Source organism: Nymphalis io, chromosome 6 (assembly GCF_905147045.1).
Source record: "Nymphalis io chromosome 6, ilAglIoxx1.1, whole genome shotgun sequence".
Taxonomy (NCBI): domain Eukaryota; kingdom Metazoa; phylum Arthropoda; class Insecta; order Lepidoptera; family Nymphalidae; genus Nymphalis; species Nymphalis io.
The window spans coordinates 2,583,263-2,607,782 of NC_065893.1; the positions used below are offsets into that span (position 1 = coordinate 2,583,263).

At 33.1% G+C, this 24,520-nt stretch overlaps 1 protein-coding gene across 2 annotated transcripts in view; it reads right to left on the reverse strand.

Annotated features, from left to right (window-relative positions):
* LOC126769108 (tolloid-like protein 1) overlaps nt 1-24,520 on the reverse strand; it is a 110,330-nt gene that overhangs the window by 41,576 nt on the left and 44,234 nt on the right. For both annotated transcript variants that reach the window (XM_050487655.1, XM_050487654.1), the window contains exon 2: nt 17,397-17,645. In XM_050487655.1, the coding sequence (XP_050343612.1) occupies nt 17,397-17,589 (193 nt within the window). In that variant the 5' untranslated portion in view covers nt 17,590-17,645. The remainder of the gene's footprint in view (nt 1-17,396; nt 17,646-24,520) is intronic.

Here is a 24,520-nt window from a genome sequence, read left to right on the forward strand (position 1 = left end):
GAAAATTCAGTGGTGCTTGCCTGGGTTTGAACCCACGATTATCGGTTAAGATTCACGCGTTCTTACCGCAGGGCCATCTCGGCTATATTTAAAATTTCATTTTTTTTTTTTTCATTAAAATGATAATATTTTAGGAAAAGATTGAATGATTTATTTTGTAAATAATTGCAAGATCTACAATTTTTGTTGTCTATATATTTTATGATATTTTTTTTTTAGAATAGGTAAGCGTACCATACCATAGACATAGGTATTGTAAGAAATGTCAACCATCGCTTACATCACCAATGCGCCACCAACCTTGGGAACTAAGATGTTATGTCCCTTGTGCCTGTAATTACACTGGCTCATTCGTTCTTCAAACCGGAATACAACAATATATAGTATTACTGTTTTGCGGTAGAATATCTGAGGAGTGGGTGGTACCTACCCAGATGAGCTTGCACAAAGCCCTACGCCAAAGCCCTAAGCCACCAGTAACCTACTGTAACTTATCGTTTACGAGGAAAATGCAGTAATTCCTACCTTTGGGGTTAAAGAAACTTTAGTCTCATCAAGAAACACATTCACTAACATGAGAACATAATATTACTACAACAATTGCCCAGCGGCGCGGCAAAGCATTATATATACATGATATTATTAAATGTTAGAAAAATACAATTTCAAAGAGGGTATCTGTGAAAACCTTGCATTATTGTCGATAGACTGGTCTTATCGCAAATACACGGATTAAGTTCAGCTAGGAAGTGGTATGAGTGAGTGAGTATTTATCTATTAATTTTGACAGTCGCTCCGGGTCCCACTTGGCACAAAGGTTGTCCATTGCCATACAGCGCGGAAATGCCGCCTGCATTATGGGCAGCTTTGCGTCGGGTGGGAATCGAGAGGGACTATTTTAGATTTGACTAAAATAATAAAAATTAATAATGTAAATTTAATAATAATAATTAATTTTAGGTTTTTAATTTTAATAAAAATATTTTACATTATTATACAGTTTGTTTCATATTATGTATTTGTATTATTTTACAGATTTTCTATGGCTAATGAAGTAAAATAAAGATTAACACTTAAGAATGAGAGTGAAAGACCCCATCGAAGTAAATCTAAAGTGTATATTGCTTTGAACATGTATTTTTAATAGTCTCTTAAACTCACGCATATTTTTTGCTTCTTTAATATTTTTTTATTAAATTATTAAATCGTTTTGTTCCGTCAAACAATATTTTTCTTCCAATAGTTAATAGTACGAGGTTTTGATAGTTTTATGTTTCTTAATTTCATTATTTGTGATTGTTGGTTTTTATTCAATCGTATTTATGTGTGTATATTTTTATTCAATATTTTTTTGATTAGTATGCAAATAAAGTAATTGTAAGTTTGAAAGACATTCATCATTTTTGAATCTTTGTAAATTTTTTGAGTTGATGTAAAAAAGTCGTAATTAAAAAGTGTTTTTATTAATTTGTTCTGCGTAACTTGTAATTGCGCTAAGGTTGTTGGGGCAGCTGTACCCCAGATTTCTATTATTTAATAGTCTAAATGTGGTTTGATTAGGGAGTTATAAATCGTATACTTTATTGGAAGTAAAAGACATTTAGTAATATTTCTTATAATTCCGTTTAATGATGTTAATTTGCTTTTAATTTTGTCAAGATGTGGTTTCCAAGTTAGGTGGTTATCTAAAATTAATCTTAAGAACTTTTCTTCCCCTACTTTATTTATAACTTGATTATTTATTATTAATGACTTGTGGTGTGTTATTTTCTTATTTTTGGCTGAAAAAATTATATAATTTATTTTAGTAGTATTTATTGTTAGTAGGTTATATCGGAACCAGTTATTTTAATTATTTAAATCTTCTTTCGCTTCTGAAATTATGGTATGGATAGAGTTACCAAAATAAAACAGAGAAGTATCATCAGCGTAAAGAATAACATCACCTTTTCATCCAATATTTTGGATGTTGTTTATATATATAAGAAATAGCAGGGGCCCTAATATCGATCCTTGTGGTATACCAAACTATAGGATTGCTTTGTATTTTACCAATTTGAACAATCTGAACTCTGTTAGTGAGATAAGATTTAAAAACGTGCATATAACGTTTTTAAATCTTATCTCCTGTTATACCGATGGCCGTTAACTTTTGTAATAACAGATTGTGGCTTATAGTCTCAAAAACTTTTTTAAGGTCAGTAAATATTTCTAAGGCTATTTGTTTGTTATCAATACTTTGTTTTATTTTTGTAATCAAATCTACTGTTGCGGATAGAGTATTAGATTTTTGTCTAAAACCGTACTGTTTATTACATAAGAAATGTTGACTACTTAAATATGTTTCTAAGCGATTATATATAATCCTTTCATAGATTTTTGGAAGAATCGGAAGAACCGATATGGGCCATAATTACTGGGATCGGATTGACTGCCTGTCTTAAATATTGGCGATTTTGAGACTATCTGGAAATGTTTCACCTTTAAGGGTTTTATTTATACAGCTAGTAAGCTTTAACGTTGAATATTGTTTTTAGCCGACGTAGATCGGTGCGGATGTTTTGATATACCCAAGAGCTATACCAATTTTAAACTTGATGGGAATTTTTAAACTGAAATATCCATTTAGACCGGACCATGTTCTCGATACTTACATCGGTCTGGCTCCTCATTACAAACGGTGTTTTTATCTGGTAAATTATTTTTAGATTCTTTTAATAGCATTACTATATTCTATTAAAATTTCAACTTGATATATATTTTTTTAAATATGTTTTCAATGTGTACAATACATCTGGCAAAGAGTTAGCAACGAATAAACTGTGTGGTAATTTATCTTTTTTAAATTGCTAAAACGAATTAAAATATTTTTAAATACGAAATTTGCTCTGCTACAAACGGGATGCACATAGGACAACGCTACCGTTCCCAGCACTCCACTAAGTATAACCACTAAGTTTTATTAAGTAGTTAAAATTATTTTTCGCGACGTTGGCGTTGCTAGCTTTATAATAAGGAAAATATATTTATTTTTTAATGAAACTACATTTTTATTTATTTTACTCTAAATTTATTTTTTGGTTTTCTTCAAATACTAATTTGTTTATGTTGAATTTTCACTAAAGTTGGGAGGGCCGTGAGAGCATTTTTTTTTGTCCTGATTATTTGCTTCGACTTCATGATCTGGAGCTGAGCAGGCTAGCCACTAGAATTATATAAACGAGTCATTTGTTATTGTATATTTTTGGTAGAATCATGAATCGTAAAAACAAATTTGTTTATGCAGATGTTAGCGAAGATATATTTTTATCTCGGGTCTTAACCTCCGATTATTGGATTTTTAATCGTTTCAATAAAAAACATCTTACAATATTATTTTTATGAGGAAATATTTTATTTTTAATTATATAAGCTGATATGAACTAGTTAACCGAAGACTACGGATTCAAACCCGTGTAAGCACTGTAGAATTTTTATGTACTTACTTTGAGTTTATACTTGATCTTGTGAATATTATGTATGTAAATTGTGAGGTAGCCTGCACGTGCCAGATTTAATCTGACGCATATGTATCCATCCTATTGGAGTGTAGTGGAATAAACTCTAAACCTTCTCGTCAAAGGCAGAAGAGCTTTCACCCAAGCACATTTACGGCCTCTACTACTTTATATTCTAAGCATATTGTCCGCACTGAAAGCGCCCATGTCCGCACTAAAAATTTAAACTATCACGTGATATACATAAGGTGAAAGTTCCATATCATTTTTTTTATAGAATAAGAAGGTGGACGAGCATATGGACCACCTGATGGTCATGATGACAACGCCCATAGACATTGGCATTGTAAGAAATGTTAACCATCGCTTACATCACCAATGCGCCACCAACCTTGGGAACTAAGATGTTATGTCCCTTGTGCCTGTAATTACACAGACTCACTCACCCTTCAAACCGGAACACAACAATACCAAGCACGACTGTTTTGCGGTAGAATATCTGATGAATGGGTGGTACCTACCCAGACGAATTGTTTTATTGAAACGATATAATTAGTACAATTCACTGTTATCTTTAGTATGTTATATAAAGCAGCTGGTGGCCGCGACTTGGTCCATGTGAAAGTCGGTTAAAACCTAATAAATTAGGAGATAATAAAAAAATGAATTTTCGTGTTCTGTTACTGTTTTTATTACCACCTACCCTCGTTTTTTTTATTAATTTCAGACACGCTGCCAACTGCTTTATTATATGCATATGTGTTGATAACTTTTTTCACTGTCATCCGATTTCAATGAAACAAAGCCGAATTGTTTCCGTTCGTTGGTGTATTTTTCTATCGGCTTAGAGTTTGGTAGTTTGATGTGATTGTATGTTTTTAACGGGCTTGCAAAGCCCTGCCGAGTAAATCCCTTGTCCTGGTATAAAAAAAGTATATTATTTATTTATTTATTAGAAATTACCACATATTAAATGCACTTTAAAATATAGGTAGTCACAACTTGCTTTATATATATTATCTATGAACATCGATAGTTATTAGATTAAAAAAATAAAAAACTTATATAAAAAAGCACAATTCTATCAAGTAAATTATTATTTACAAAACGTTATCGTTAAAACATTTCATTACAAAGTTCACCCCAGAAAACGGGACCTCTTTGTTACCGAACTTTTTTCCACATAGCTCTGTGTCAAAGGTTTGTTGCCGTTGAATTACACGGTGACGCAAATACCTTTTGATGTGAAGTGTAGTTGGGAAACCATAGCACACAAATTCGCAATAAGGTGCGAATGTGAATTTATATAGCTGAGTAATCTTTGTTCATCTTATTTTGCCTGTAGTTCTCGTGGTATTAAACCACGTAATAGTCAAATGACGGTTTTGTTTTCTTATTATAAAATTACTTGTTCGAAATCTTTAAGAACCTGTCTTCTTAACTATTATTTCTTAAATTTTATTATGTAATACAACGAAATTAAAAAAAAGAACATATACGTTTTAAGGAATTTCTTAGCAAAGTTAAAAAAAAAACCATGCTACCCTATTTCTATCTTTCTTAATTATATTTCTTTTCTTTTTGTTTTTAATTGATAACAAGTTCAATTATCTTAAGCATAAGGTGATTGCCTGTTAGTAGCAATATTTATGCATAAGATATATAAGCTTACAAACTAGTAGAAATAAAATAATAATGCAGATCTATGTACATTATAAAAGAAGTAGCTTAAATTAGCACTAAATTAATGACACTAAATCTTAAAGCCTATCGAAGAATTGCAGGCGAATTGTATTACTTTTTTGCTAACGGTACTGCTTTAAATGCAAGTACAAGCGTAGACTATTTTCTCTATTGAATAGATTTGATAACATTATTTTAAATAAGATACTCTTAATTATTCTAAAAGAAAAACATAACTTTCGTAGATTAGAAATAAATCGTTTGTATTAAATTCTAAAGTAACTAAAACGCGGGACACAATATCGCGGGGCCATACACTGTGTGTTGTGTGCCGTGTCGAGAAGTATTTATCTAGCTAGAGAAATATTTGTCTTTAGAACGAGTCTCGGGGCTATGTCATGAGAGACGCTTAAATTCTTATGATAAAATAGAACGCAATCTAAGAATGTTAGATATCGTTTTCAGTTCATATCATAAATGTAATTTTTTTTTATATTCTATACGAAATTTTCAAATAGATTAAAATTCGTTAAATAATTTAAATATAAATGAAACTAAAAATAAATATTGCAAATCACGCTTTTATAAAAAATATTAGGCAAACACATATTGAGCAAAGATCCATACTGTAACAGATAATAATAAAAATTATTTCTTAAGGGTTCAGTTTATTTCTTCCACGACATAGAACCTTAAGAATGTTTTTAGGGTTTATTATGTGATTAAAACTTTCAACTTCAATACTTTGAATCTTGAGAAACGTCTACGGGCCGATGTTAAAAATAAATTAAACGAAATTTATCTTAATTTTCCGTAAATTCAATTTACTGATGCCCTTTAAGGGATTTTTCGATTAAATGATCGTTACGATTTTTTAAGGATCGACCGTAAAAATATTTGATTTTGTCGTTGATTTGGATTAACATTTAATTTATCGGTTTTTTGAGTATTGATTGTCAAGAAGGTAAAACTAAAAGACTTTAGTAATGAATGTAGTGTTGTCAACCATGAAATCACACTGGATTAGAGTGGAGGAATAGAGGTCCTTTCCTAGTAGTGGGATATAAAGGAAGGATGGATTATCTTTGGGGAAGCGGAATCTTGGTGTTACAAATGTTTTCTTGCCTTCTCGTGTTTAAGCAATTTTGGTCTTTTTTCTATGATCATAATTACTATTATTTTAGTCATGTATTGTTGTAAATATATTATTATAACATTGTTTGTAATTCAACTTTGTTAAGAACATTCCCAAGTTAGTCTCAAGCTCCGAGATTATTATTAGCAAGCACAGCTCTTTTTTGAATGAATACAGATGGCAACTGTAGCGAGGCGTTACCCCAAAGATACCATAGGATGTGATTGTTCGAAGGATGGTAAAGACGTCATTTATTTGTTAATCGACAAACAAGAGAAATTCAAAGTTACATTTAATGCCTCTCGATTAAAATCATAAACTAATACAAAATTTAAAGATAAAATTTTACGATCTGCGCAAATTAGGGTCGTAAAATATAACTATTTTAAATTGATTAAAATTTTGTATTATTTTAAATCACTTTAAATATTTTTTTAAATAATATAATTTATATACGTAATTCATATATAATTACGAATTAAAAAGCTTGAAAATATAGTTTTAAGTCAATTAATATGATAAATTTATATAAGCTTCTTTTAGTATTTTAGTAAATTATTAGTACACACTAATTTTTGTTACATTTCGAGTTTATTTAATAAAACTATATTTACAACTTAAATAGTTGTAAATCCTTCCATGTAATTTAGAAACAAATAAATTGTGTATTTCCTGATAGGTACAAAGTTGGTGTCTTCAAATCCAGAGTAAACAGGTTTCTTCCAGGTAAGCGTGCTACATCCTAGACCGTGTCGATGTTTAACATCAGGCAAGTCAGCGGTCAAACGCGTAAACGTATTAAGGGTTAAAAAAATGTTTTTGCTTGTTGACTTGTTCTTAATTCGTCAAAGCAAACGAGTAGTTCCACCAGCACATGGTCCAACATGTGCTGGTGGAACTAACTTCACCAATAAACATTGCAGGACGTAAAAATCACACTTTATTTACGACCCGACATGGCCCAGTGATTAGTAATGAATTTTAGTCAATGACAGTGGGTTTAAATTCGTAGGAGAGCACCACTGAATTTTTATATGCTTTACTGGTGTAATAATTCATCTCGTGCTCGGCGGTAAAGGAAAACATCGCGAAGTAACCTTCATTTCTAAATTCACTAAAATTCTGCTAGATGTGTATCCACTAACCAGCATTGGATCGGCATGGTGCCTTAAGCTCCAAACAAACTTCTCAAACAGAGAGGTCTTAGCACAGTAGGATATTAACAAGCTGTTACTTTTCTTTTTTTTTATTGAGTGATCAATTACGTCACCAACCAAGAGGTCAAAGATATATTATCCCTTGTCAGAATACATCGTTACAATATTGACGGTTCGCAATAGAATAATTATAAGAGGAGGGAAACCACCGAGACGAGCCTGTACAAAGACGAAAGGTCTTAGCCTAATTCACTATATCGATTGCAAAATTTATACAAATAATAGAAAAAATAAACAGACAGACGAGATATTTTAATAAAGTATATTTTTTCTTTTTATTCAGTCAAGCTATCCCTGCATTGTTTGTTTATTGAAGAAAAAATTTAGAACACAAAGAAATAAAAAAATACTCTACAAAAATACAGCGGTGTTTCAAACATTATTTTATATTCGAAAATACATCTGTCGAAAACGTAATAAGCTCGGAAACGTAGCAAATGTAATCACATAGCCTATCACACGCTCATTCCACGAATGACACGCGTAGGGCTCTCACACGTCATCCTTTATTAGTAGTGGGCGCGCTACAGCCTTCAGAGCTTTTTCAAATGTCAGCTGTCTACATACTGGCTGCGAGAAATGTCGACGTGTGAAAAATATTATTTTTCATTCACGTCGCTCGTAGTTTGTCAGTTTTGAATAGAGAACGTATATTGCAATTTTTTAATGGTCGTTTTTAAAATAAGCGCGTACGTATTTGTAAGCCGATTAGGTATGTCGTTTTTACATTAAATCTTAACTTGGGACTATGGGATGGTAATAATCAATGACTATATCGGACATTTGTAGTTCATTTGTGGTCATTTGTATGTGTATAATATTATGGTATCGAAAATTGGCGAATTTATTTCTAATATAATTATTTCTAAATAATTATAATTGTTTAAAACTTGTAAAGTTAAGGTTTTAAAGTTGAGTCAAAATCAAAATGTTTGACTTTTTTTCAAATTTATTGAATCGCGATTGTACAAACTAATTAATATTTAAAACCGGTTCGGGATGTAGATTCTAGCATACATTATGTATGTAGGGAGATTGTTTTTATTTAGGTTTTATTGATTTTTATGTTAATAATAAAATTGACGTTTTTTAAAAAACAAACTTCAAATAAAATTCGAGACCATTAAAAATTTTATTCCCAATGTTTTCACCACAAAACAAACAAAAAAAGAATTTTTCAAATCGGTTCATAAATGACGGAGTTCTGAGGTAACAAATTAAAAAAAACTAATTGAAAACTTTCTCGTTTTTTTTTGAAGACGGTTAAAAACAATTTAGACAAAGGAATACTTAATTTGTAACCAAAGCAGCAAAAAATATAATTATTTGGATCAAGACCAGTGAGTCAGTTAGAAGGTTGAAATGTTATTGTAAGGATAGACCAAAAAGACGTAATCAATTATACTATTAGTTGACCCGCAGCTTCACACGCGTGGAATTCAGTTTTGTGAATGAAAAACGTGTTCTATAATTTCTTATGACAACGGATTGAAATTTACTGATGGTAGGGCTTAGTGCAAGCTCCTCTAGGTAGGTACCACCTACTCATTAGATAATCTACTAGAGGAAGGCTGAGTGAGCCAGTGTAATTACAGCACAAGGGACATAAAATCTTAGTTCCCAAGGTTGGTGGCGCATTGGCGATGTGAGCGATGGTTACCATTTCTGACAATGCCAATGTCTATGGGCGTTGGTAACCAATTACCATCAGGTGGCCCATATGCTCGTCCGCCTCACTATTTTATAAAAAAAATATATAAAGATATAAGATATTCCAATTGCCCATTTGCACATTTTCAATTAAAAAATTGTAGAACTTGCACGTAAATATTCATCCCTTTACTCCCTTAATGAATAAATTAAAAAAATACCTTTGTCCATCCTTGGATTTCAAACTTGCTTTGTATTTAAATTAATCAAAATCGGTTTAGTGGCTTAACCTAAAAAATTACACAACTGCCCAAAAAATTAGAGTAATGTTGAAAACATTACTGGGTTACATGTATGTACATATGTGTTTCTTTGTTCGTTAACTTTTAAATGTCAGAACAGGTTTAAATGTATGGAATATCGTCATATTTATCATCCCGAATGATATTCATATATTATTATACTTTTATACGACGAACCGGTTGGTGTCGTTGGTGGATGCTTGCCTTTCACTCCGAAGGTTGTGGGTTCGATTCTCACCCAGGACAGATATTTGTGTGCATATGAACATGTCTGCTTGTCTTGAGTCTGGGTGTAATTATCTATAAAAGTATGTATTTACAAAAGAAAAATAGTATATGTAGTATACCAGTTGTCTGGTTTCCATAGTACAAGCTCTGCACAAGCTTAATTTGGGATCAGATGTTCCGTGTGTGAATGATGTCCCAGGATATTATTATTATTTCGTTTATTGAAAGGGTATATTAGTATTTGTATAAAAAATGTAAATTTGTCACTTCTACAACCTGTAAACATAACGCCTCGTTTCTTGAATATAGTAACCGAGTTCTAGACAGTAGTTGTATCTTTTTTCATTCAATATAAAGGATGTATTAACGAATACGAATATCCTTCAGACGCACTTTCCATCCGTCTGTGTGTAATACGCGATACGCATTTCACAAAGCAAAAAAATGCTAAGTAGTCATTTCAACGTGTGCAAAAGTAGGGTCGGGTAACGCGCGCCATTTTTTTTAAACGCACCGTAAACCTGTCCGCAATTTATGTGAAGTGTGCGTACACTTGTGGAATTCAAAAACATTGCTACGTAGACTTATGTGTACGACAGATTGATAGATTGCAAGCTTAGGATTAGTATTTAAAATTGTAATTTTTAAATAAGTTATTGAAATAAAAAAATAAAAAAAAATATTTCACAAGGAAAAGAAACACCAATTAGTGGTATTATATATAATTTTCTTTTGTAGAAAAACATAACTTATTTTCTCAATGCGATTGAGTGTGATAAAAAGAGGTCTTTTTACATTATTCCATTGTACTACTCCACTCACGTGAATCGTACTATGATTTATAATCTATAACCTTTTCAATAAATAGGCTTTTTATTTTTAAATTTATAAAATTAGTATAGCTTTTATGTAAGAGAGCCCATTTGTTGATAAAAGTTAAAGACTGTCATTAGGCTACGACACTGGGGTGGAGCAGTAACATATTACACGGGCAATTTAAGATGGTATGTCTTTGGTGGCTAAAATTATACGGGCTGCAAAAGTATACATTCAAACTGAAACATACAATGTATATAGGCTATTCCAAGGGCAAAAAGAGTAGATATAAACACACATTAGATTAAGATATTCCATGTGATTTGCTACTCTGTCATATTATCACTACAAACAGTTCTGGATTAATAAATGTTTCTTTATTTTATAATACAACACGATTCCACTAAACCATTTATATCCACATTTTACTTCCAAAATTCCGATACCAAATTCGCCGTCACTGAAAACGCCATTTTTTCGCGAATCTATATATATACTGGATATCATAAATTATTTAATATATCGCATCGATTCAATACCAAAGATTGGCCTGTTTTGGTTGAAGTAGGGAATAATTGGTGAGTGTATAGTCCCCCTCACTTGTCTACCCAAAGCGCCATCAATATTCTATGTATAGCTATTCTCAGTATAACATCATAACATTGCGTTATTCAAACTTGTATTTAATAATTTTTTATAGACTTTTCCGTACCTCAGTAAAATAGGTTTATAAATTCAGAAAGTGCTCTGAGGAGGCGGCAGGTGTTAATGACGATGTGTCCTATCTATTATCTATAAAGTGGAGACGCTCTACTTTCATTTACACTTTAAATGTCGTAAATATGAATACTAAAAGGCTTTTATGAAAAAACATTACACTTGTTTATGGTAATAGACTTTTTAATTGTATGGATAGCGTTTGATATTTAGCGGTAATTTTAATATGTTTTATTTGCCACCACCAGTTGGCGGACCCACCCAGCCGCATTGGTTAGAGCACTGTGATGAAGTAAGCTCCAAACTTTCTCGAAAGAACATAATTGGGACATTTATAAGCTGTTACTTTACTTTAATTATAGAATTATTTGCCCCGCAGTTGAATACTTATAGGCTGTTACTAATTTAATATATTATGAGGCATTTGCCTCGCAGTAGAACATTTGGAGAATGTTTAGTATATTTCCTTTAAAAATTTATGAGAAGCATCATAATAGAATATTAAGAATAATTCAATTTGGATAGTTTTAAACTATAAAATTTAAAAATCATATTAAAATAAAAAAGGGAACTCGTGTACCGATTTCGTATTTTTAGGTTTTGTAATTCTTAACATTATTGAAAAAAATTATACGAAAAGATGATACGTTATTCATGAGATTATTTTATATGTTCCCATCAGAACAACTGAGACGAAACGCAATACTGGTTATGAGCTGTTCTCGTAACTTTTTTTTTTTATATGTCCGGGATGGCAAATGACTCTACTCCACCTGATGGTAAGTGGTAGTAGATAGTAACTTCGGAAATAACGCCAAATCAATAAAAATATAACATTAAAATGTATAATTATTAGGAGATTGGATAAATAAGCAATTACAAAATATTATAGGCGACGTTCTACTTAAAATTTCTCCTTAAATAATTTTACGAAACGAGTTTTCGCAACGTTCTGCCTCGAAAGATTTTATTATAAAATGTTTATGCAAATCGCGTCTTACAAATGACAGTAGAGGGTACGAGAATAGAAATAAAATATTTTGTATCGATTATATATACACTGAAAAGCCGAGATGGCCTAGTGGTTAGAACGCGTGAATTTTAACCGATGATCGTGGGTTCAAACCCGGGCAAGCACCACTGAATTTTCATGTGCTTAATTTGTCTTTATAATTCATCTCGTGCTTGACGGTGAAGGAAAACATCGTGAGTAAACCTGCATGTGTCTAATTTCATTGAAATTATGCCACATGTGTATTCTACCAACCCACATTGGAGCAGCGTGGTGGAATAAGCTCCAAACCTTCTCCTCAAAAGGGAGAGGAGGCCTTAGCCCAGCAGTGGGACATTCACAGGCTGTTACTGTTACTGTTGTTGTTGAATAATTAAACGAATAAGTCCAAAGTTCACTATATACAAGCTTTATGAATAAAGAAGCAATCAAAGGGGCGGGTTTCATTCCCGTGCCCAATAAATAACAATCGACATACATTTTGTTTAATACAAACGTATAAAACATGTACAAAATACAAAGCAGAAATAGATAATAACTCTGTTGGTTTTTTATAAAGCGTTTTTTAAAACTATCACTTCAAATAAATTTTATACGAGTACAACGCATGTGTCGAGTACACATTCTAGTTTCTTTCTGTAAAGTTACTTAATATAGCAAATATGCTTTTTTATCACATTTGAATTATCATTTCTCAAGATTAATTATCGAGATTTTACTAAAAAAAGGCAAGAAACATACTAATACTATTTTTGAATGCTGGGAATAAAATTTCAAGGGCAAAGTAGACTATATTTTACAGATTATGTAACGTTTAAGAGCGTTTATGATGCAAAAAGGTTTTACTTCTGTCATCAGTACTGAGAGAGCTTTAATAATAATTATAATAATTTTATTGGCGTAAAAAACAAATGTTGCAAAAAATAATCTTATATTATATGACGAGCCGGTTGTCGTGGTTGGTATATACTTACCTTTCACGTCGAAGGTTGTGGGTTCGATTCCCACCTAGGACAGAGATTAGTGTGCATGAACATGCCTGTTTGTCCTGAGTCTGTAATTATCTATATAAGTATGTATTTACGAAAGAAAGGTAGTACCTTTCCATAGTACAAGCTTTGCTTGATTTGGGATCAGATGGCCGTGTGTAAATAATGTCCCAGGATATTATTATTGTTATTATTATTATAATCTTATATTATATCTAAGATAAAAAAAATATTATGCCTGCGGTTATAGTGGAATAATTCACTATAAGCGGTTGACTTTAAAACTTAAAAGACAATTCAATTACTGATAGCTTTCATTATTGTTTAAAATGAAATTAAATCAGCTATTACAAGCATCGATAGTAATAAGGTTATTTGTTTGATAAATTTGAATAAAAACATTTTTTTATACGTATTTCACCAATCACATCAACATAAGTCTATAATTAAATATTAACTTAGTTTCAATAGATATTGGTAAACCCTTGTGGAAATACATCTTTTAATTTGCAATTCTTGTTAAGCGTCGGTAATTAAAACAGCTCATACTTCAGAATTAAACAAATTACATGAATAAGATAAAGTACTTAAATATTTAACAAGAGGTATCGATTCAATAATTTACATCAACAATGATTATATTTATCACGTATTCATCCAAAGGAGATTTCATTCAGGCAGTCAAAAAAAGTTGCCAACCTTTTCACACTCAATTCTTTGGTATGAAAGCTGGCATTGTCTAGTTTTACGGGCGAGTTGATGGAGGATAGAGCTATTGACTTTAAAGGCTTACGGAGCGCCGGTTTCAATTTACGGCCGAACGTTTGCTGGTGATAAAATTGGAATCTTAATGACGTCAATCATTGTCGGCCAGTTCGCATTTTGTTCATCAGAAATTATAATTGGTACAATATTGTTATGAAATTTTAATAGATTCGGTTCATTTTAAATTATATTATAAAATAATAATAAGGTTGTTTTTGTAAATTATTAATAATTAATTAATTGATCTATACAAAACAACCTAGAGCGTCAGATGATAGAACGCGGGATTTGGATTTAGAGCGAACAGTTATCTCTGAAATTTCAGTTCCACTTTGCATTTACAGCAGTTTATATGTTTTGAAGTAAATTAAATGTTTCGTTAGTTGGGGTAGTACGTTTTGAAAATTATGTAATAAACATAATGGTAGATAAATAAAAATTTGCGTACGTAATCTTGGTTTCATATACTATGTAAGCATGAAACGAATTAGACAACTGCAGTGTTAAATTATACACAAAATTATAGAAATCAACTTAATAAGAAATTCAGGTCTTAGTAAAGTAGGCTCCTAATATCAGATAGCTATTAGAATCTTAGGTTTTGTTTGTCTACTATTCTCTTTTCCTAGATTTTTGTCACTGGATGGAATAGGCTTTATCATTATAATAATAATAATAATATCCTCGGACATTTTTCACAGACGGCCTTCTGATCCCCAATTAAGCTTGTACAAAGCTTGTGCTATGGAAACCAGACAACTGATATACTACATATACTACTTTTCTTTTGTAAATACATACTTATATAGATAATTACACTCAGACTCAGGACAAACAGACATGTTCATGCACACAAATGTCTGTCTTGGGTGGGAATCGAACCCACAACCTTTGGCGTGAAAGGCAAGTATCTACCAACCACCCCAGCTGGCTCGTCATTTCAAGAGATATCAGTAATTTTGTAATTTATGCATTAGGTCTTCGAATGGAAATGTTATTATATAATAAAGTCGATATTTTACATATTAAATATTTTTGAAGATTTAAGATTTCCTTATTTTTACAGCAAAATATGCAATTTTTGTAGCATCAGCATAGCCATATTTTTAAGCTGATACGATTAATTTTAAATGTGTTTACTCCGAGCAACTTATTTTACATAACGTGACTCCTAAAATCGGATATCCGATATTGAGCAACACCGTGTACATTTTATATTATATTATAATTCCGTGATTGGGAATTCACACATGTAAACAAACAATTACAAATATTTTTACAAAATGTCTTAGTTTTTCTACTGAACTTATTTTTTAAGTAAATAATATAACAATTATTTCCTATGATCCTCCAGACCGATTTCGGCCACGGCGGCCAATCTCAAGAGAGATTAGCCAGGAGATATTATAGTGCACAAGTGTGTGCGCAAACACAGGTGCACTCTCTCTTCCCTAGCTCTCATATTCCAATGGGACGGCAATCCAACACGACCGGAAAGAGTTCAGGCTTAGGACCAATGGCTTTACGTTCTTTCCGAGGCACGGGATTGTACACATTTCCAACTTCAAACTCCAGACTGCTACTGAGAATTTTCTGACAGAAAAACCCAATAACTTTTTATTGGCCCGACTTTGGAATTGAACCCAGGACCTCCGGATCTGCGGCCTTACATCAGGCTACTAGACCAACGAGGCAGTCATAATTATAAAAGTACATTGAAGACATAACATTATAAAGCAGTAACTTTTTTAAAATGTTGTCTTTAAAAACGAATATTTTTCGAGGCGAAAATCAAACTTTTATCGGTTTTTTCGCCATTTTGAAAGGTCGATGAAAGTTCTTCAGTGCGTCTATCTAATTTCATATTAATAGTGAACTTTCTCTAGAGGATATTTATATTTTAATTATTCAACCATCCGATATTCGGGTCCATTCCCCTAATTGTTTAATAGAAGATTATTTATGAGATGAGATGAACAAAAGCATTGAGTTAGCACTCGTTGATTTTCAGGTAGGATGTAATTATGTGCCGAAAAAGAACCGTCAACATTGATTGTTGCTCGCATTCAAAAGAAAAATATATTAAGAATGTTCTGTGAACGATTATTTTATGTTAACATATCTCAGAACCGTCACGGAAAAGACGATGTAAAAAACCAACAATATGATAAGTTTCAAGACGGGCTGTTTAGTATTTTTTAGGAAGTTTATTATATTATTGGGTAAATTTTGATGGAGTGAAGACCGATGGTGAAGAATAAAATACTAAAAGTTATATATATGTATATTATTTTTTTAAATTAAATTTTGTTAATTTTACTCGACAAACATTACTCTAAAGTAGTATTTTAAAGAATATGTAAGGAAAAGGACGCGTGGCATGCAGTAAATCTTATTAGCTCTGAGTAGGTTAGTTGGATACGAGAGAAGAGAACACTTGGCCCTATTCGGGTATTATTTGCGTATAAACTTCAGCATACGGTTACGCAAGGCGAGTATTTGACAAATAGGTAATATACATATATAAAATAATGTAACAGTGAAATAATCATATTATTTTTGATTATTACGATTGATTTTTACTTGGTGGTAGAGGGTTTGTACTACTTTAAGGTCGGTACCAAATAATCAGATATTTTACTGCCAATTGAACACAACAGTTTGGAATTGATGGTTTCCCGGTTTGAAGGGAGAATAGTCCGGAAACCTACTAGATTGTCTTTTGCTTTACCGACGAGGATATTTGGATAACGGATTTAATCCTTATACCGCTAGCTACAACCACCCAGCTTGGCCAAATGCATTTAATTCGAGTCGAAGCGAAGGACATGGGCAAATTTAGGATACGTCAAAATGTAATGAAACGAAACAAGTAAACATGATGAAAGATCACGAATGTATATATGTTAGATATTGCGTAGATTCTTGCGATGGTATTATATGCATATTATATATTATAAAAAAATTCACTACAATATGATGTACACATAATATGATGATAAGGAAGTCTATTTTACAGTTACAATATTTCATAAAAAAATAAATAGCTTTAACCAGCGCCAAATTAAACGATTCATAATTTAAAAAAAATATATGCTAAATAAAAAATCAGTTATTTAAAAAAATGTAAAAATGTGAATTTCAAAATTTAATCAATGTTTAAAATGTTAAAATTTGATATGTTCAATAAATGTTGGTTAGGAATTACTAATGGTTCTTAGACTGGAATGTCGAAATGTCGAGACTTCTCAAACTCTAGTTGTGTGTGAGTTGTATTATAAAAGATTTATAGCGACACTCTAATTATTTAATATTGAATCGATAATTTGAATTCAAGAACCTTAGAAACAAATAGTAATCTATATTTATACTAAATAATACTTACCAGCTTTACAAGGATCCATTCCAAGATCATCAGAGTCTTTGTTTTCGAACTGTGTTGAAATTAGTTCCTCTATCGTGAATTTATGTGGTTCGTCTCTCCCCTCTGCCGAGACTTGATAGGTCGTTGCACACATAAGAATAGTCAGTATCGTGTGAAACGTCATAATAGACGTACGGCTACACCCCAACGTCATTGTGATGACTTATCACTTAACACGACACTATGACATAGTTTTATAATATCGTATACCTGTAACAAAAATAATTTTAATTATATATATATTGTACTATTTTATTATGAAAGATCTTATTATGCTTATAACGCTAAAGAGAAGTTACTTAAATGGAATGAAATTAAGAGCTATTCTGTATTAGAAAATTCGAAACTCAAAGCAGAAAAAGGTCGAGTAATGTCAAAAAGTGACATGCGAAATTGACCATAATAATTATAACATTTCAAGAATACACGCATCAAAATAGTATATCACAATAAGACGTTTATCAATATTTCACGGACGAGTAATGAAGTGAGTTCTTACAGAATAGCACTGCTGAAGGCTAAGTAGTTTGTTTATCTTAAACAAATTGTTCCTTGTTGCTGAGATGATCAGCGGATGTTACGTAATGTGCAAACTTGAGAAGTTTGCCTTTCAACTTTAGTATAAAGTTCGCCGAAACTTGAACCGAAATAGTTTGTTCAGTAATTTCCAGTTTCCAGAGTGACAACTAATTTTGGGTGAAATTAACATTCATCTATTAAGTTATTGTTTAGAAACGGACTAAATTCGAGCTTGTTTGAAAATTAAACCTATTTTTTATTCCAAATAGTGAATTGATGAAATAATTCTAGAGTTTCTATACTATTTTTGATTGCTGTAAAAATGCATTACGCGTTTACCCCACGGGAACAATAGGGATACCTTTCTACTGTGGGGCTCGCCGGTGTCCAAGGCACCAAGTGCGTTCCGAGCATCAGAATACCCACTAAAAAACCAGCGGTACCCTTTCCGTCTTAACGAGGAGCGCCACGGGATCGCTTTGCGTATGCTATCGTGAGTGTTTCTATACTCAAGCAATCCATAGTAAAAACTGATGGATTTTAATTTGTATAAACTTAACATTGTGTTTAGTTTTTCAATAGCGTTAGCCTGACTGAACCGATTCTACAGATACTATCTTTTGTACAACATTATATATATAAACAATAAACATACCAAGAGACGAATATATTCGACATACATATTCGACGAATGACGAGCCGGTTGGCGTGGTTCGTAGATACTTGCCTTTCACACCGAAGATTGTGGGTTCGATTCCCACCCAGGACAGACATTTGTGTGCATGAACATGTCTGTTTGTCCTGAGTCTGGGTGTAATTATCTATATAAGTATGTATTTACAAAAGAAAAGTAGTATATGTAGTATATAGTATACCGTGCAGTGACGGAGAAAGAATACATTTCACTGCCCCTCTCGTTCCCATGGGTGTCGTAAGAGGCGACTAAGGGATATCTGAGCGGCCATCTGCTCATCTGGTGGTAGGATGTTAAACATCCGCCTGGCTTGTTACCACCGTACGCATGGTGAAAAACTCGTGAAGTGGCTTGCAGCCGCGTTTCGAGGTCAGCCAGCGTACAGCCAGTGCCCGAGCGAGTATTGCCGCGATGGGTGTTGGTCCAATGGAGACGGCTGTTGAACCAATGCCGGGGGAAACTGTATTGACCTGCCGGACAGGGAGACCCGAAGAAACGGCTGTTCCGCTGGCCGCCCGTGGCATAGTACAGGGGCCCGAGTGTGCCTAACCAGATCGCGAGGCTGCCCCACCAGGCCACGCATAATCTCGGGGTGGACCGTCGTGCCGGTTGGTGAACGGAAGGTGGGGTCCCGGCGGCCACTTCCGGGGGGGTTCGGGGGCCCTTCCGTCCGGCGGGTCAGTGTATTTTTTCTTTTGGCAACCACTTGGGGAAACACGCCTCCACACTTTGCCCATCCCTATCGTGGCAATACGTCGCTCGCTTCACGTCTCTTTTCCATTTTTTTAACGAGGCGTGAAGAGGCGGATCTTGCGGGCCGGCAAGGCGAAGGCGGCTAGTGCAGAACGTTTTTCCCGTTTTAGGATATTATTATTCTTCAGCTGAGAGATAAAAATGGAATAGTGTATGTGTTTTCCATAAAAAGTCAAGCTAGCCCAATATAATGTGGTTCCGATACCTAAGAATAATTTCGGAACAAACGTAAGTGATTATAGGCCGGTAGCTGTACTATCAGTATTTGGCAAGTTGTTTGAAATTGTATCTTACATCGCTTGATAAGTGTACAGGTTGAGATCCAACTTTCTGATGCCCAGCACGGTTTCAGAGTTGGTCGCTTGACTACGAGTCACTTATTATCATTTTACTCATACACTGCTATGGCATTGGATAGAGGCTTTCTAGTTGACTCTGCATATTTTGATTTCCGGAAGGCGTTTGATACGGTCGATAACGACTTATTGCTCCGTAAATTTGCAGCCGCCGGATTTACTCCTGTCTTGTTACAATTTTTCTCCTGCTACCTCCGTAACCGGAGGCAGTATATGCAGTTTAATGGACTACTCTCAGAACCGTATTTTACGTTTTCCGGAATAAGTCAAGGTTCCAAATTAGGGCCTCTTGAGTTTCTGGTTTTTATTAATGATTTGCCTGATGCTGTTAGTGCAGCTCATAATTTGTTATTTATAGATGATTTGAAATTATTATTAAAAATCAAAACGCCATCGGATTGATTGATGTTACAAAAAGACATCCAAAATGTTGAAGAATGTAAGCGGAATAGGCTTATGTTTAATGATGAAAAGTGCTCTATAATATCATTCACACGCGCAAACATGTCAGTCAAGTACGACTATCGTTTAAACGACGTTGTTCTAGGGCGGCAATCTACTATCAAAGACTTAGGAGTCTTGATGAGTGATAACCTGAGCTTTACCGACCATGCTTACAATATTACAAAAACGGCATACAAATCCCTAGGTTTTGTTTTGAGGCAGTCAAAAAACCTTGAAAGTGTTGCAGCGGTCAAAATTTTGTACAACTGTTTCGTCAGAAGCACGTTAAAAAGTAACTCATTTATTTGGAGTGCACATAACGTAAAATACAAACTCATGGTGGAGAAACTCCAAAAGAAATTCTTGAGATGGCTTTACCACAAGCAATACGGATTCTTCGTAGGGTATCCTTATTGTTATCCTAGTTTATTTGTAGAAGGAATGACAGGATACGATTCCCTCGAAGTGCGACGACATATGGCCTTGCTAAGCTATTTCTTCCTGTTACTCAGGGGTACCATTTTCAATCCCTCAGTGTTAGAGCTAATATCATTGAACGTTCCTGACAAATACACTCGCGCTCGTCGATACAAGCTATTTGCGGTGCTTGGCTGTCGATTGGTACTGGTGAGCGAGTCACCTTTGAAACGCGCGTTGACTTTGCTCAATGGTGTCCTGGCCTGGAATCCAAGCCTCGACTTTTTTAACTCATCACCTGCTGTATTTCGCAAAACAGCAGCGGAATACATACAAACTATAATAATTAAGGAATAAGTGTATTAATTAAATAAGTAAATGCTTTATGTTCAACCTGTAATGTTTACTTATATTTTGTAAATAAATAAATAAATAAAATGTGCAATATTTCATATTCATCTTTTGCGTAATGTTCAAATATACCATCATCATCTAGTTGAGGCTTACGAGTAAAAATATTATTTAATATTCGACGGCATTTCAAATACCCAAATTCTTCTATTAAAAAGTAGCGGGCTGCCATTGGCGCGTATTTACAAGTATTTAATATTTCTACCTAAAACATGTTCATTTTAAAATGGAAACCAAAAGTTGTTTATCACTGTTTCAGGACGAATAAATGCTACTCCGAAATGAACTTTTTATGATAACTTGTAGGGTCAGGGCTGAGATAACGCCCTTTTTGAGGCGAGAGTATATTTTTTCGTCCGGTGACTGTACGGTAATGATAACGAATAGTTCAGAAATTCTAAACATTTATGGTATTTTCTCCATTAAACATATACTACGGAAGTTTGTGTTTTTTTATTATATAATTTTAAACGAATCAGATATTGTTTCGTTTTTCTTACGATCAAATACTGTTTTAAAATCAAGCGTGAAATCATAATGTTTGGTTTTTAATCCTGCAAACTTGATGAATAAATGCATTCACCATAGAACAGTAGCTCGTTAAGTTTTTTTCGGTGTTATTTAATTTAAAAAAAAAAGTTTTTGTTTTATTGTTCGACGCGTATGTTTAATTGAATTTATGTTAATAGATTACTCCATTTAAATATTATTCTATTGAGATAAGTTTTTACTTGGACCCATAATATATTTGTATTTGACGTATAACATACGTAAATTGGGATCTGAAAAAAACATTTTTCATTTCGTTTTATTATTCAATTCGTAACGACTTCAGATGGCTTCCAAGTACATATTAAACCTTATATAACCGTGACCGAATCTTGGGAGTAAATCCATACTAATAAATGAGGAGACTTTTTTTGTAACCGTAACAACCTGTGAATATCCCACTGCTGGGCTAAAGGCCTCCTCTCCCTTTTTGAGGAGAAGGTTTTTTGGGCCTTATTCCACCACGCTGCTCCAGTGCGGGTTGCTGGAATAGACATGTGGCAGAATATCAGTGAAATTAGACACATGCAGGTTTCCTCACGATGTTTTCCTTCACCGTCAAGCACGATGAATTATAATCACAAATTAAGCACATGAAAATTCAGTGGTGCTTGCCCGGGCTTGAACCCACGATCATCGGTTAAGATTCACGCGTTCTTGCCACTGGGCCATCTCGGCCTTTTTTTTGTAATGTCTAAATGAAAAAAAAACTACTAAGCCCATATGCATAAAACTTTTAGAAGAAGAAGCAACGCCTTTCGGAGAGGAATTTTGTAAATAATATTATTATAAAAGTAGCTTCGGTTTCGCTGTCTTACTCGCTTTAAATTGACATGACAAGCGTGAATTTCATGTTGTATAGATATTTTTAGGAGTTTAAAATTACAATTTTCATACGTCATATATAAAGTTTACATATATGAGAATGTTATTAAAAAAAACTTTACGATGATAAATGATATATAGCAGGATTTTTTTTATTTATGGTTATTATTATGGCGATATCTACTGGTGGTAGGGCTTTGTGCAAGCTCGTCTGGGTAGGTACCACCCACTCATCAGATATTCTACCGCAAAACAGCAATACTTGATATTGTTGTGTTCCGGTTTGAAGGGTGAGTGAGCCAGTGTAATTACAGGCACAAGGGACATAAAATCTTAGTTCCCAAGGTTGGTGGCGCATTGGATATGTAAGCGATGGTTGACATTTCTTACAATGCTAATGTCTAAGAGCGTTGGTGACCGCTTACCATCAGGTGGCCCATATGCTCGTCCGCCTTCCTATTCTATAAAAAAAAAAAAAAATACCATTTTGATGTGTGTTGTTTAAACATTATAATTTTATGGTCAATGTCGCATATACATTTCTAACATTCCACGTCCGTTCCGCGGTACGATTCGAGTTTGTTTTTATAGTATAGACCTACTCTATAGATAGAAGAAATAATAAATCTTTTATCCTATTCTAACTAAACGCAACCAGCAACCCGTCTCTTATTTTAAAACTAGTTTTAAAAATTAAATATCTATTTATATTTTTTTTTAACAAACAAATTGGACAGGGAATGCTTTTCTGTGTTTCGGAAGAGTAAAGCTTTAACATACAGGGGTTTTACGGGCTTGTGTTGTGGGTATGAATTCAGGTGGCATGGTTTATCACAGCGGAACATTTTAGATTTTTAAGTACACTCGTAAAGGGCTCATGTATTCTCACTTATATAAACAAGGGAATTTACGATTTGATATCCTTTATATCTGAAACACAACGACACTTTGTCCTATGGTAAAATACTAACTAAGTAGTATGACTGAAATAATATTTGAACCATCAAAAATATATCTTTTGATAACAAAAATATAATTAAGATTAAAAAAAAAATAGTATTCAATATTTTTTTAAGGAATTACAGCCATTTTTTATTGATTAAATACAATAAAAAATGCAAATAAAAAACAGTCAAACGTCAAAACAACTGTTTCGTTCTAAGTACCCAACTGTTGTTGCAACTAATCAGCTGTGTTCTTTGACCTTTAATTTAAATTAAACCAATATGTTATAAATTCACAACAATGAAATGTCGACCTATTTGTGTTTGTATCAAAGTTTATTTTCAACTAAACAATAATGACGCTTAGAGCGTATTGATTGAAGTTGGTGAAGGCCCGGTCACTATTATCATTAAATGATAAGCGAGAAACATTACAGTATGGAGTGCTTTTCTTTGTGTTCCATACACGAGAGAACGGACTTATACTTAGACAAAATGGCTGTGAATTGTATTTCAAAGTATGTTATGGTATGAAGCGATTTTGATATAAGTAAAAGGAAATGTTTTTAAGAAAACCAAAGACTACAATAGTTCCTATATGAGGCATTAAAGAAACAAACGGTAAACATTTATAATGACTTATTATATATGTACCTTATGATTACTCATTACATACTTAAATATAGATAAAGAAAAGTAAATATACGTATAGGTTTTTATTATACACATTTCCAACACTTTGAACTATCCATTTGACGAATGTCGTTAGTGAATATATTATATTATGTAATAATAGAATAATTATATAACAAAAATATTTTTTTAATATAGGTAATATCTGATGAGTTGGTAGTATCTCCCCAGACGAGCTTGCACAAAGCCCTACCACCAGCCTTACATTTTTATCATTTGCATAAACAAGATAAAAAACTCGAATTCGAGGTCCATCTGCGCATGAAACATAATGCGATAGTGTGCGCATAAGTGCACTCTATTCCCTCACTATCGTAGTCAGAGGACTTGAGACATATCAGGCGCAACGACCAAAGGCTTTACATGTTTTCACTTGCACGGGTATATAACACTGTCAAATTCATAATCAAGAGATGCTAATGTAAATTACTTTGCAGTTAAATCTAAATATTTCCAAATTCAAAATCATGGAATCTGCAG